Raw genomic sequence first — 16,130 nt, forward strand, 5'->3', positions numbered from 1 at the left:
AAAAACTATCAATAAATTACTCTCTAATAAAAGGGTTATGGATATAGAAAAAGTTATGAATATATTGAAAAGGGTTACGAATACTGAAAGGGAGCAGGGCTGTGGGGACTGTCCAGTATGTTACCATGAGTGCCACATGTATGATTATCTGTCAGCCAGAAAGAGGTCAATATGAGGTCAGTGTAATGTACTCCTGACTTTCAGGCAACACATTCATCCTCTTGTGGCCAAGGTTTCTCATCAGGGGAAGCTAAGAGAAGCTAATGAATGAGACCTAAACATGCTGTCCCAATCGCTTAGTGACAACTCCCCTTTTGATGCAGAGAATGGAGATCCCTAGGAGGGAAGATGTCATTCCGAAGAAGAAGGAAATGGCCCCTAAAAAAGAGAGTAGAGGAGTTATGTGTAGTGGAATATTTAAACATTAGACAACTCAATTTGTGATGAGCATTTATACCACATAATAAATTGTCTTCCTAGTGTGAAAATTGCATATTTTCTGCATTGTATAGCTTTATAGCTATATAGATAATGCTGGCATGGAGTCAGTGGTTATGGCCCATGTTGGCACCAACAACATGGGAAAAGGTACTTGTATAATCCTGGAAGCCAAATTTAGGTTCTTAAGTAGGAAGCTGAAGTCCAGGAGCAACAAGGTGACTTTCTTTGACATACTGCTTGTTCCATGCACAGGTCCAGCCAGACAGATGAAGCTAAGGAGTATCAGTGTATGGAAGTGATGGTCCTGTACAGAAGAGGTGTACAGGTTTTTTAGGAACTGGGGAACATTTTTGAAACAAGCAAACCTGTATAAGAAGGATGGACTTCACTAGAATCACAATGAAACCAGGCTGCTGGTGTTTAACATAAGACAAGGTGGCAGAGCAGCTTTTAAAATGAACCTGGAGGAAAGTTGACAGGAGCTGGGAAGCATCATGTACAATTTGAATCAACCCTACTGAACTACAGTAGAATGTTTCTGATTATCCATGTGAAGATAGAGAGGGAATAGGCCATAAGCATATGTCAAAACATAATAGTCAGATAGATAAAAGGGCCATAACAGAATATGTACTTATCAGAGATCTCTGGAGAGGGACACTGTGCATAAATATTTCTGTGCTAATGATAGAAGCTTCTGAGCCAAGATGAGAGAGTTGTAGTACCTAGTTATAAAAGATAGCTTAGATACAGTAAACACAATGAAACTTGGTAGAAGAGAGATAATCAGTGGAATCTCTGGATATAAATTCTATAGGAAGAACTGGAAGAGCATACTGGAGATGTCACTCTGTACATTGACATAGTCATATTATCAAGTAGAAAAAAAACAAAGGGAAAAGATTTTCCACAGAAACACTATGCATGAGAAAACCAGGGCTCAAAACTAATCCATTACTAAGGACACGCTGCTGTCCATCAGGGCAGAATGCTCAGGGTATAAATGAAATCAGAGTGGCATCCAAATGAGGAAGTGCTGTAGCAATAGATAGCTTCAATTATCCCCGCATTCACTGTATAATCCAGTCACAAAAAGTTATATTTCTTAATGTTCTAAGTGACAGTGTCCTCATAAAACCAACCAGAGGAAAAAAGTTCTTGGCAAGTCATGCTGCCTGGGACCTAGTGTGAAATGTTAGTGTTGTCAACAGTCTGGAAACAGTGATCACAGTGATATCAGATTTACTACCTATTTAGATGGAAAATTGTCAAGGAAATTCAAGGAAGTTGAAAAGGGGAGATAATAAAAATACATCACTACAATGTGCTTCAAAGTTACTGAGAACCATAATTACAGAAGCTCCGCTAGAATGTATGCTAGAGGTTAGAAGAGATGTCAACACATCCAAAAGAATCACAAGTATGATTAACAAGCAATGTCAAGAAGGCTATTTTCCTTGAGAAAATTGAAGTCTTGCCCAAAGGAAGAGAACAAACCAGCACAAATTTGTATAAAGGAATTGCAAGCACACAATAAGAGATGCAAGAAGTGTTTTGAGAATCATATTGGCAAAAACATGTAGGTCAGCAGGACACCATCTGGGGCAAGAGTTAATCCTTTGGATGACAGCACAACTGAAGCAGTAGTAAAAGAGGATAAGTTGATTGAAGAGAAGCTGAATTAATTATTTTAATCATATTAAGAACAGATACCATGTGCCTGAACTGACACTTTCAGGAATGAAATCTGAAGAACAGAAGAAAATAGTGATGACAAAATATGAGGGTCTAATTATTGTTGACAATTTGACAGCTAATATATCACTGGTCCCAGGTGGTTTCTGTCCTAAAGTTCTTAAAGAACTCAAATGCAAAATTGCTGACCTTCTTACAAAAATATGTAACATGTCCCTAATATCAGCCTTTACACTAAAGTGCTAGAGAATGGCTACTGTAACACAAGTGCAGACTGCTTAGCTGCTGTTCCGGATGACTTAGTCAAGAGCAATTTTAAAGATAAAATAAGTAAGCACGTAGAAGGAAAAGGCCTATAAAAAGAATCAACATGACTTCCACAAAGGTAAGTCCTGTCTCAATAAGCTTTTAGAATCCTTTCAGAGAGTCAATGGCTATGTGAATTGAGCTGATCCTGTAGACATTGGTTACTTGAACTTCCAACGGGCTTTTGACAAAGTCCTTTACTAAAGACTCCTAAGCCATTTTGGCAGATATGGAAAAATAGATCAGTAACAGTCATTTCTTGCAATGTGGGGATATAAACAGCAGGGCCCAGCTGGGATCTGTTTTGGGACCCATGGTTTTCAACTTGTTAATAAATGATCAGGAATTTGGAGTGAGCAGTGAAATGGCCACATTTGCTGGTGACACCAAATTATTTAGAATGGTAAAAACAAAGATTTCCCAGAGGATCTCTCCATACTGGAAAGATAAGACAATGGCAAATATAGTTCATTGTAAGTAACTGTAACATAATCCATGTTGGGGCAAAAAATCCTAACTAATCAGATATGGTCAAGCAGTGAATAACCAGAAAAGAGAACCTGGGGTGGACAGCTTGATAGAAGTGTTAACACAGTGTGTGGCTATTGTGAAAAATGCAAATTCCATTTTAGGCATAATTAAGAAAGTGATCGAAAATAAAGCTTCGGTATCATTCTCCCATTATATAAATCTATGATGTGATGACACTTGAAATACTGTGTGGAGTTCTTGTCTGTGCACCTAAAATGGAATATTGTAGAGTTGGGGAAAAATGGAAATGGCACCTGTAGGGTGGATCTGCTCTCTTGGGGAAAAGGGTTATAACATCTGTAGCTATTTAGCTTAGAAAAAAGGCAAGTGAAAGGAGACATCATGGAGGTGTACCAAATTGTGCATGATGTGGAGAAACTGGATTTAGGAGTCTGGATTAAAACTAAGGTTCTATTTTTATTTTTATTTTTTTAGCTCTTTAGTTTCTTTCATGATTAAATGATTTTATACAATCATTCATTGAAATGATTTTGATGAAGATGAGACATTCTGAAAGCATTTTCATGCAAACTATACTGCTTTTCTTCTATTTCTGCCCTTGATCTTGGGCCTGTGTGTCTATTCCGGCCTAAACAAGAGGGAAATTCTCAAGTGCTCTTCAGTCTCTAAATACAAAATTTTGCTTATGGTGACTTAGAAAAGCAGAATAATTAGTTTCAGATTATTTCCTAATGTTATAAGGTAGCTGTCGCTTAAGTGCCATAATTTTTGGTAGTTTTAGTCACCTCTTCTGCTCTAGCAGTTCCATCTTTTGGGCATTGAAATTGATTTTTCTCATCTTAGCATTTGAAGATCCAGAGTGTGCCCCTTGCCCCATCGCCTGGGAGAGTACAATGGCACCAACAACAGAGGATGTGAAGGCAGCACCTTTTCGAGCACCTGAAATGGCAGCATCAGGAGCATCAGCACGAATAGACTGTGTTGAGGTAGTTCTCCCATGCTATACTATGAAACCAAAATGGTTTGGGGATACTACATGCTGATGGAGGCTGCCTCTTACTATATTGACCTTTGTGCAAAATGTCTGCTGTGTTTTCTTTAAGAAGGGAATCTGCCCTTTCCATGATTGAACTTGTTCTTAGACATATTCTGGGCCATTCCCAGAGATCTTATCCATCCACAGTCACACATTTTGAAGATCAGTATTGCATATTAATGTGTAATGTAGCCAGAGGAGCCATTATGCTTTGTGTAATTCTAAACAGTACTATAATCATCATCAGAACCCACAAACCTAAAGGTATCTGTGCTACTTTAAATGTAGGAAAACTATAGGAAATTATTCAAGAGCATATTAAAGTATTCAACCTTTTCACTTAAAGTTTATTTAGAAAGTATTTTGGCTAGAGGAGATTGCAGGTCACTCCTGTAGGAAATGCTAATGACATAACCTCAGAAAGACTTGGGCAAATGGATTCTTGCAAGTCCAGTCCAAGAGGATGTTTTGGCATTCCAAAGAAGAAACGAGATATGAAGAATGGGTCAATTGTGTTTCATCTGCCCATATACTCAAGGTAGTGTGGAGCTGTGCATTCTGTCGCTGAATAAGTTTCATATCTCCTTTTCCATACGAAATTGAAGATAGAGGAAGCACAATTTTTGGTGGAAAGGCAGATATTAAATAAATAATAACAAACTTACTCAAGTTTACTTGATTTTTTCCCAGACTGCTGAAAAACAGCTCTAATTTGCACATATACTTGGTGTTAAGACCTGCTGATTTTTTTTAAACACAGAAATGGCTTTTAGGTATATTCCAATAGGTTTCAGTTCATATTTATGTTCTAGTGAGTGGATAAATAGTACTACAGAAATTTAATATTCTCTATGAATTTGAAAGTTAAAGTTAGTTAAGACCACCCCTATTATTTAGTTTATGTTAGTTGTGTTGTCTTGTGAAGCATTAATATGCGGTATTGGAACAAAGATGTCATTTATTAGGCATGTAAGTCTAAGAGGTGGCACCTTTTAAAATAACTGTTTGAAAGGAGTTAAAAATAATATGCTGATTTTGATGGTTAAAGGCGGGAGTGCAATGTGAACACCTATTTTGGTTGATACCATTAATTAAACTAAGTAAATTGTATGAGAAATTATGTGAATGTTTATGGAATTTGTTAAAGGTAGGATGTTCCATAATAAAACGATCCATTTTACATGTTTGTTTTTAATTTCTTCAAGAAAACGGTGTTTTTGTGTTACTGCCTTGTAAACAGAGTAAAAAAGAACATATAATATTTCCTAATTTTAAAAGAATAAACATATATAGTAGCTCCTGTAGTTGTTGAAACCAAAATTTCAGAAGTTATCTAGAGGACCTTTCCTGTTTCCACTCCACCACATGATGGTTTCTGCCTATTGAAAAACTATGCCAGTTGCTGGGGGAAATGACTGGGGGCATTGCTCTTGTGCCTCTGTGGGTCTTTCACAGGCAGATAGTTTGCCATTCAGAACAGAATGCTGAACTATCCATACTTTGGTCTTACCCGGCATGGCTCTTCTTAGGTTATTATGTCACCTGTTGTTTTCTTCCTGTTTACATTACCCTCAGGTTCTGTCTTATGAATAACTTCCCAGATTCTAATCGAAATATTGTAAGTTAGAAAATAAAGCACTTTCCCTAACGGTTTGTGATGCTCTCCAGAAAATTGTTGCACCTGAGATTTAACTGTAAGTGTAAACAAAACAAATAGATGCTTAGAAGCACATTTATTATAGAGGCAAATTGATTAGCAACCTCATATTTGTTAAAGTTACCTGCCAAATGTACTTTCAATGGAAATCTAAGGTTTGGTGCTGTGCAATGTGTGCAGTAGGTGTCACATGCAAGATGATTCTGATTAGTTCAAAGCAAAAGATTGAGACACTTCTTTTTAGTGTCTTCTACTGCAGCATACATTTTTGCCTCAAATTCATATTGATTCCAATGTTGAAACAAACTGCACGTGATTTGCAGTATACTATCAAAGCTAGGGTCATTGCTCTTCCCCAGTTGCATGTTGTGCACCTCCTGTTCTGGGAGTCTCCCCATATCAAAAATATTTGAGAGCTGCTCCATAGGATTTTCTTGGTGAGTTTTTCCAAGGTAGGCCTAGATAGGGAATGCAATCAAGCTCATTAGAAACAGATATAATGCTTGGAATGCTCAGCAGCAGGAGCAAACCAGGTTGCCAAAGAGCAAGGTGGTTAAACTCCATCAAAGAGGATGCAGGCCAGAGCATAGTTCAGCTGGAAGAGGTGGCACTGGGTTGAAAAGTATGGTGAGATTTGGTCCATAGACTCACTTAAAACTGGACACCACTGAACATGAACATCGAAGCTAGACCAATTTCTCAAAAGCCTGCTATATAATTTAATAATTTAGATTTGTAGGTAGATGTTAGATTTTTCTATCTTATACAAATGTGTATGTTTGCCCAGTTGTTCATAAGGATTCCTAAGTTCTTCTTTTGTAGACTGCCTAGTACTGTTGGAGAATTTTGATTTAAATATTGTATTGAAGTGAAATTTTGGGAAACTAGTAGTCTTTAAATATGGATCATTCTTTCCAACTGTATGAATGTTTAAATAAGAGCCTGATGACAGCAGAGCAGTTCATTCTATAGAATGCAGTTACTTTTTCACTGACCACCTTTAAAATCGGTAGAAATTTCAGCAAGTCCTTCCTAGGTGTGTGGGTGGCTGTGAGGGAGATAAAATTGCTTCCCAAAGTATGTTGTGATCTTATTACTGTCACTGTGAAGAGGTTACATGGAGTCTGCCTGATATGTGATTTGTATTTTAGGATTTGGCTTTAGGAACTTCTCACATAATCACACTCTTAATTTCTAGCTCACTCCTTGCCTTATGGGGTAGTAAAACACAAATTTCAATTTGGACAAGATTCTTTTTTGATGAAAGTTTCCAGGTGACTGTACCAGCAGTTGGTTGTGGCAGTTGTGGCAAGCACCTGTGAAAATTCCCTTTATAGACTTTTTGGCAGTGCTGCTGCTGCTTGTTTGTTTGTTTGTTTTAGTAGGAATTAAGAAACAATAATCTAAGCTAGTTCACCCTCAAAGAGGGCAAAACACCAGAGACAAGGACAAAGTGCATGACATAAACCTGACCTGTATCTCCAGTTCCCGTAGGACTGCTATGTAGATAATTAAAATAAGGATTGCCATTTGTTGTTAATTATTCTAGAAAACCAGATTCCTGACAGAGCATGTTTGGAAGAAAATTCAGCAACTTCTCCTTTAATGCATAGAATCATAGCTTCAGAGTGGGTCTTATAGGCCACCTAGTTCAACTCCATCTCTGATGCAAGAAATCTAAAGCTAGAAGATTCCCAACAGATTGTAGACCAGCCCTTGCTCCCAGTAAGGAGATGCCTACCGCCTCCCTAGGTATTTTGCTCTATGAAAAAATTATTGAACCAATGTTCAGTCAAGCTATATTCTCACGTAACATAAACCCATAGAGTGAAAATAACAGAATATATGCTTTTTTGGAAAATGTTTGGAGTTACCTATTATATACGAACAAGTAACACCATGAAATCTACAAAAGGTCATAAAAGAATGAGTCAGATGAGTTTAAGCATAGCTTAATGAATACATTAGCTTATGGTTCATGTGCAGAAAGACATAGCAGTGAAATGTTAGATCTGACCACTGAGGAATTATAGAAGAGTGAAGGAAATGTGGTGTCATTGTTAGGTTTGGCAGTAGAAGAAACTGAGATAAGGATGGCAACCATATCATAAAATATCCTAGTATAGCAAGTATATTTTCTGGAAGAAATAAGCAGATTTAACACTGATTAAATACTTGATTTTAGGACAAATGTAACATCTCTCTCCCACCGCTCTATAAACATATACAGTCATATGCATATGTATATAAAACATGAATATTGCAATAACCATGATGGGTTCCCTTAAATTATGATGGTGTAAATCAGCAATAAAAAGTTTTATTTTAACCAAGTTTTGCAATTGAGGCTTCTTCTATTTCCAAAACAGTGTTGTGAATTTGATCATTAAACACGTTCATTTATAACTAGGGTATGGGTGAGGTGCTGTGCTCACAACACAACCTAGCATCTCTCTGTGCCATATTTGCTTTCCCTTTTTACCAGCACCCATGACAATTTGTGAGGTTAAGTATGGGGACAGTGGAATCTGCACACGGGACAACTTTGTGTTCTTCTTTTCTTTCCCATGTTGCTTCTTTCTCCTTCGCTCTGCCTTGGCTCAGTCCACGCTCAGAATAATAAAGCACCGAAACAAAATGAAATGTCCATTCCACATAGGCTAGAGCCAGGTATGATAGATGCTGCTCAGACTATAAACCTGATGCCTAAATATATTCCTATCCTCCCCTACAGATGTGACCTTTCAACTTAAAAGTACCATCCTATGGACACTGAGGCAGGAAAAAAACTTACAATTCCCAGCATGTTCCAACCATCCACGGGGCATGCTATGGGGTTTCTTTTCTATTTAAACTTGCATAGGATGATGCCCTTTTTCTCCATCTCATCAGTGTTTTCCCAATCTAAATTGCCCCTTCTTCTTGGAGTTATTACCATTGGAGAAAAGGTACAGGTACCTGTCATCTATTGCCCTATAATATATGCATCTGTTAAGAGTGTTTCTTTCTTACCTGATAATAAGCACATCTTCAGTGTGAGCCTTTGTTTGCCTCTTTTTTCTCATATCAGATATTTGTGGGTTAAATAATTTGTTATTATTTTTGCATACTGATGATATTCTTTATCATGGAAACATCCTAGTATGTGTGTTTGGTTGTTGAAATATAAGATCTTTAGCTTTTATATATAAAATATACAGCTGCTGAGGAAATTAACATGAATTTGATGATGTAACCAGTAATTTCTATCAACCAGTTAGACTTCCATACATTTTCCCTAGCTGTCAATATCTGCTTTATTTTCAGTAGTTAATCAGGACATACTTTTAGCCACTTTGCCTATACTTAGGACTAAATCCATCCTGTAGTAATGAAAGGAAACTCAGAAAGCTCATCTAATTGTTCCCTGCTCATTCAAGCTTCCTGACCTTGATAAAGTACATGATTTAAAAATTTATTTATACAAGGGAGTAAGTTTCATAAAATGAAACTGGGATTAGTTATGAGCAGTCAAGCATGGTAGATCTTGTCTCATGAATGTACATTTAGTATCCTTTCTGTGGCCCTTCCTCTGGTCTGCTGCTCCTGTCCACCTCATGGCATTGATTTGTTGTTCCAATTGTGACTAGAATCACAGGGTCAAAAAAGATCTTACTTTAAATGAAGCAGCCACTTCTTCTTCTTCTTTTTTAAATCTTACTGTAAAGTGCATATGGGGTCTCCTATCCAGTTTAGGATTCTAATGTGAGAGATAAGGATTCGGTTGGGGCACCTGTTGCCTACTCTAATGTAACAATGAAAAGATGGCATAGCTGCTATACACTCATTTGAAGTGTGGTTCTACCCTCAATACACAGTGCAGGAATGAGAACCCTTTGATCTGCTTCCAGGAATAAGGTCAGCAGTGGTGTTACTACTTCCTGCGGTCTAATTTAGCTGTTGCATAGTACTACTGAATCGGCGTAACTCTAAATACAGTCCAGTTGATCAAAAGTGGAATCAAAAGCAGTCAGGAAACCATTTTGCGATTATAAAAGGCAAATGGCATATAAAACATAGATTAATTATTTAAACTGCAGAAATGCCTAGCTTGTGCAATGTTGCCACTGAAATTAATCCTAAGCTTGACAGCAGCACACAAGAGGGAAAGAGGAAGTGCATGTCCAAGTAAGCTCTTTCAGTTGGTAAACCATGTGAACACATCCAGAATTGTTATTGGCATTTTATTTCCTTTTTTCATAAGTTAATATTGTTAGCAGTTTGTTAGTTGTCTTATTGATGCCAAAGAAGATGCTTAGAGAACTGCAACTGTTGCATTTGCTTGCTCCATCGCTAGTAAAGTCCACCCAAAAAATCAGGTCAGTCTGCTTATAACAGTGTTAATAGCCTTGTTGAACGAATGGGCTGAAGGAGCAGGATGGTTTTTTTCCCCAAATTAAAAAGGGGGAAATAATTGCTTTCTGCTCTCTCTAAGTGTTAGAGAGGGAAGAAACACATCTAATAGAAATAGAATTAAAGTGGGTTGCTGTGCATGCAGGATTGGATGTGGAGTACATGTATGCAGTGAAATTTGATCTGTAAGAGTTCAGGTGACTGAAATTTCAGTCATGCAGGCTGTCCTGCACATGATGATAACTGCTCAGAAGCCTCTTCTGCAGCATGGAACCATGGGAACCGTAGGAGACACACAGCTTTCTAATTATTTTCCATTTTTTGTTGCAGTGGGTTGGGCAGACTCCAACTTCATAAACTTTTGGTAGATTTGACTAGGTACTTGGTTTGATTTGTTTCTTTTAGTTATCTTTAATGCATGTCTAATGTTTAACTGGTTTTCCTTTCCTGTTCCCTGGCATCCTTCTGGCTTGCTCAAAGCACTATCTTTCTACCCTTCTTATTCCAAATATCACTGCTGCCAAATATTTCTTAGAGTTGCCTGGCCATTGAAAAGTGGCAACAGGAGAAGCCATCCCTGGAAGAATTCTCTATCCTGTGGAACTCTTAAATAACCAGGTCATATTCTGCCCTTATGTTGTACTTAATCAATTGAAATTAGGAAACACTTCTGGCCTACCAGGAACTGTGTTTTGCATACTAAGTTTCACATTCACAAAACCTTCCCACTAGAGGGTGGCATTCCATTCCTTCCTCACTGTTAAAGAAAAATGGAAAATTGATGTGCAGAGAACTGCTGGGTGTGCCTTGAAATGCCCTTGAGCCTTTGAATTGTACACATGGGGACTAATGGTTAATACAGTATTCTCAGAATTATCTTTAAAATAGGTATAATTTTATCCTCGCCAGTCATAGGTGTTTCAATGAAGTAATAAATGAAGTTATCAATGAACATACTTTACGGCTTTTCTATGTGTAATTTTGGTAAAAGTGTTATCACTGGATAAAGTGTTCATGGGTTTGTTTTTTTGTTTTTTGTTATTACAGGTCAATGCACAAGCTGACACAGCTGGAGCGGCTTGACCTAGGCAATAATGAATTTTCTGAGCTGGTAAGAAAATCATGCTTGAAAGTAGTCCAAACATGATTGCATGGCTGGATCGTTCAATATACACTTGCTCCCATTTAGCAAGTCTCTTTCTCTTTCTATAGATTCCCCCTGTGGGACTCCTGAGGGTTGCAGAAGTTAGCAGATCCACTGTTCACACTTGGAAAAAAATATTTTATATTAAGAAATCCACTGTGAACTAATGCATGTATTTGGTTTTGTTTTTAGAGTTTGGCATTTAAGTTCTTATCCAGATCTGTTTCTATTGCTCTTGAGTTGCTAGCACTTTCTTCTTAGTCTGAAACAGTCTGATGTTTCTGCTTAGTGTTTGAGCATCTGGCTATTTAAAATCAGAAATGCATCTTTCATGAATATTTAATATCTGTCATAAGTACAACATGAAAAAGGCAATAATGAAGCAGAGAGATTAAAAACAACAACAACCCTATGTTTTTATGTTGTCTTTGTTGATGAAACATGTTTAAAATAGCAAAAATCCAGTTTGGTTGGATTTAGTTAACTATTACATTTCTTAAAAAAAAAAAAAAAACAAACCACTTTTTTTACAGCCTGAGGTTCTGGAACAGATACAAAACCTAAAAGAATTATGGATGGACAATAATTCACTTCAAACTCTACCTGGGGTATGAATATTTATGCTGTATAATTTTGTATTAAAACAAGATAATTGTATATTTTTGAGCAAAAAATGCTTATTTCTCTTACTGTTATACAGAAATGTAAATCTGAGTACATATTTTTGACAAGAATTCTAATGTGTTATTTCATAAGAATGTAATAAATAGTAAGCTTATATTGATCTATTCTAGTGCATAGCTCTGTCACATTTCAGATATGTTTAAACTATGATTTGTTTGATTTTTAAATTAAAATAAAGGATGCCAATTTTAAAGAGTGAAAGTGCTTTCAAATGATATAGAGAGTGCTGAAGCCATAGACAGACAGACAGACAGACAGACACACACACACACACACACAGGGAAAGAGAATGGAAGATTATGCAAGTGAGATTGAATTAAAACATATTTTCTGTGACAGGCCTTCTGAGCTATAGAACTGAAGGCTGTGCATCTATCTCAGTGTAACTCTTTTGAAGAGTTAAATCTGATGTAAATATAATCTCCAGTTACTTATGATAACTGAGGAATGCTGGGAATTAGAGGATTTTTTTTCTGTACAGGATTTCAGCCATAAACTTTTGTAATAGGCATGACAGCCATCTGTCTAAAACCATTTCTAGACTACCTTTAAGAGGCTGTAAGCATCTAAAGGGGGTATACAAGATAAGCAGTCACTTATGTGTTCAGTTAAAAGCACAGGATTAGCATGTCTGAAAGGGGAAGCTGTGCTAAAAAATGCCATAGACAACATTGTGCAGCTCCAGCCTTCAGAACACTCCATTCTAGCCTGTTGCAAAAGTGAGGATGGAAGATTTTGGGAGAGAAAATGGAACTAAGTGCATTTCTATGACTACTCAGAATTAAGCCCAATTGAGTTCAATGGAACTTATGTCCAGGTAAGTATGAATAGGATTGCAATTTAAATGTAAAATTCTGTTATCTTAATGAGATGCCCTGACTGATTCATTTGTTATATATGAAAGCTTCCGTGGTGTGCAGCATTGGGAATACCATATCAGTCTGGTGCTTTGTCTTGGTTGTGGTAACACAAGATATTTCTGAGTAAGATTTAAAAATCCGAAGCTACAGTTGAGTACAATTTATATGATAAACTCCACCTTGACTCGAGAGACCAACTGCATGTATATGAATTAGAAAGTTAAACAAGATAGGAACATCCCAAATCCTGCTTTGCTGTCATACATCTTCTGAAGGTAGTAGTGCTCATGAAGAAAGTAAACGTTGAATTATTACTCATAATAAAGGAGTGTATTTTTTCTTAAAATAGCTGTGCAGTTTGCTTGTCCATGTAATTGGTCCACTGGTCACCAAGTGTAATTTCTCCAGTCCTGGAACAAACCTGTAAGATGACCCTCCAAGCAAAGGGCCTTGCCTGTTTTGAAAAATTCGACAATTGACTTGTGTCCTTCAGCATCTTTAGTTGCCATTATTTTATGTTGCAGTCAATCTGATCAAGCAAGGGAAGCTGTGGCTGAACTTCTTCTGGGATTTCTCTTTGTTCCTTTGCCCTTGTTCAGGCATCAGCTAATAATCTATTAATACCTGAGGAATTCATATAGATATGGGTATAACAACAGCGTCAACAGCATTGTCCCCCGCTCAGCAACTCTGATTATTAAAGTGCTGCTCTTAACCTGCTTGCAGTCACACCCTGTTGTCCCCTCCTATCTGTGCAGAATACAAGGAACTCTTGAACTTGTACTTCCTGGGATATCATGTTCCCTAGCATAGCACACTTATACTTATTTCTCAAACAAGATTGAGTTTCCTGTATAAAGGGTTGCCCTGTTCTAGATTAGTACTGGACTAGCAGAATAAGGCTTAATCTATTCTTATTCCCAATTTGAAATGGCTCCATCAAATTGTGTCAGTGTTTAGGAGATCTGACCATGTAGGATGATCAAGTGTACTCTGTCATAGCAGATATCTAGTATTTCAACGTTGACCTGAGAGTGTTGGCTTGCTGTATCTGCACAATTGGTCATACAGAATGAAGTAAAATGGCCATCAGATGATCTGTCTTTAATTCATTGTTTCTTAATGTGGTTGATGAGGATGATTATATTCTGTTCTACAATATAGTATTATAGGACAGGACATTACCCTAATGAGTGTCATGAAAGAAATGATTATGGTTTGATTCCAACAGTAAGTAGCATTCCTACATGGGGGGTTCCTGTAGATTCATCCTTTCATTGCCCCAAATGCCAGATACCATGGCCTCTAGCCCTCAGGTGCCAGGCAGGCGATAGAGCTCTGTGAATGGAGCTCCAATCAGACTCTCTTAACATCTGTGACAATTACAAAAATTACATTTCCAGTGGAAAAATTTCATCTTTTTAGAACAAACTTCAGTATAGTGACATACAGAGGTTATTGCTGTAAAACCTTTATTTGGCCTGTAGCACATTAAGATCTATTTTCAATTTTAAATACAACTGGAACTGCTAATTGTTCATTGTAATAGCAGTTTAATTCCATTGGCAATGTGATTTAATACCAGTAGGCAACACTTTTAAATTTGATCTACACATACTCAGATTAATGCTGTATTCTGCTCCTTCTATTCATCTCTGTTTATTCTAAGGTCAGAGCTGACAGTGCCAACCATTTCCTGTGCAGTGCTCACATAACTCCAATTCTACAACTGGAATCCACCATGTGGTTCCTGGCATTGGTTTCTGAAGGTTTCCCTTGCTTTTTCCAATGAAAAAGGTGAGGGGAGAGGACTTCATATAGAGCAGCCACTTCAGGATCCCTGAGTTGCTTTGCATAGCTCATAGAGCCAAATTTCAGTTAAGAATAGTGAGGAAAGCCTTCAACATCTGCTGCTTCAAGAACCTTCAGCTACCTTGAGTGGTGGCTTCTTTTCCAACTGGAAAGGTGGCAGGTACAGGAAACCTTCACAGCTTCAAAGCTCTCCAGGCACCATAAAGCAGCAACACCTAATTGAGTCAGCTTCACTTGCTCCTCCCATATGGGGTGGGGCTCCAAAAAAAAGGACAGGACCAGGCCAGGGGGAAGAGATGTGGGGCTTGCCATCCTACAAGCCAGAGTCTCCCCATCCTTGAGCTATAGGAAGGAGCTATAGGAGCTATAGGAAGTCTCCTCTTTAGCAAATGATCTTTGCACTTGTCTAAATAGCTTGCTTTGTTCTGCATTCAAGTACTTAGAGATCAACAGAAAATGGTTACTGTGTGGAGTTTCAGATATCCTACCCCTGGTTTTCTTCCTCCTCATTCAACAATCTGCCATCACAACATGCCCAATAAGCATGCACTTTGGGAAGGAAGGGGAGAAATCAGAGAATGGACGCACTGTTGCCTAATCCCAGCAACATTAAATCTTTTTGGTCTCAATTGATTTATATGGGCAGTTATGCATTCCAGATTAATGAGAGCATCATTATGAAACAGCAAAGCAGCTGATGAGATATTTCTACTTCTTTTATATGTGACTTCATTTTCAGCCAATCCATTCAGTTTCCTCTCTGTAGGATACTTCCAGCCTCATAGTACTGCCTTTGGAGTAGGAGGATTCTCCCCAGAGTGTCTTTCCTAAAGATTTCTTGTAGCTCTGCAAACCCCAAGCTTATTTTTAATATTCCAGTACCTCCCTCTTGTGCATGGATGTTGCCAATTTTCCCACAAGAGCACAAACTCTTGAAGGCAAATAGGTATTAGAACATAGATAATGATTCAACACTTAAAATAGGTCAGCAACTAGAATTGATTCTTCAATTGACACATCTTAAACAGCAAGGCATGGGTCTTCCCCATGTGTCCACACAGTGTGCATGTATGACAGCATCTCCATTGGGCATAGCAGGCATTCTCTTACCCTCAGAGCACATAAGCAAGCATTCATTATGCCAGATGCATTGGGCAATGAAACAGACATGCATACCTCCCATGTCCCTGTTCAGGCCTAGTCCTTTTTCTCAGCTGATCCTCATGTTCCTTCAAGGAAGTGCGATGAACAGGAATACGGAAGGCAAGCATAGTCCAGCCATTCCTTGCAACACTATCTGTGTGTTCACTACTGTGAAAAATAGGTGGAGTTGTGTTCTGTTGGGACCACACCTTTTGTGAGACTACACCCAAATTGGGAAGGATTAAGTCTTCAAAATGTAAGTAGTGAAAATCATTCCAGTAACCATAGATATGGCATTAGAAAAGTGATTTTGTGTAATTTAAATTTAGTAATTTAATTTTCAAATGTATCTTGTGTTTTCCATTTTACCTGACCAATGAGACATCATACCAGATTACATATGCATCACTAATTTGTAATTGCTTGTTCATGAGTTTTAAGTGGATATGTTCATAATATTATCTTCTG

The 16,130-nt window shown here is 37.7% G+C and overlaps 1 protein-coding gene across 1 annotated transcript in view; it reads left to right on the plus strand.

Annotated features, from left to right (window-relative positions):
• The window catches only part of LRRC7 (leucine rich repeat containing 7), a 188,112-nt gene that overhangs the window by 81,743 nt on the left and 90,239 nt on the right, over positions 1-16,130 (plus strand). Inside the window, exons 6-7 of the mRNA XM_044440627.1 lie at positions 11,067-11,130; positions 11,697-11,771. Coding sequence (XP_044296562.1) covers positions 11,067-11,130; positions 11,697-11,771 — 139 coding nt within the window. The remainder of the gene's footprint in view (positions 1-11,066; positions 11,131-11,696; positions 11,772-16,130) is intronic.

This window comes from Varanus komodoensis, unplaced genomic scaffold, assembly GCF_004798865.1.
Source record: "Varanus komodoensis strain SLA01 unplaced genomic scaffold, ASM479886v1 scaffold1, whole genome shotgun sequence".
Classification (NCBI taxonomy): domain Eukaryota; kingdom Metazoa; phylum Chordata; class Lepidosauria; order Squamata; family Varanidae; genus Varanus; species Varanus komodoensis.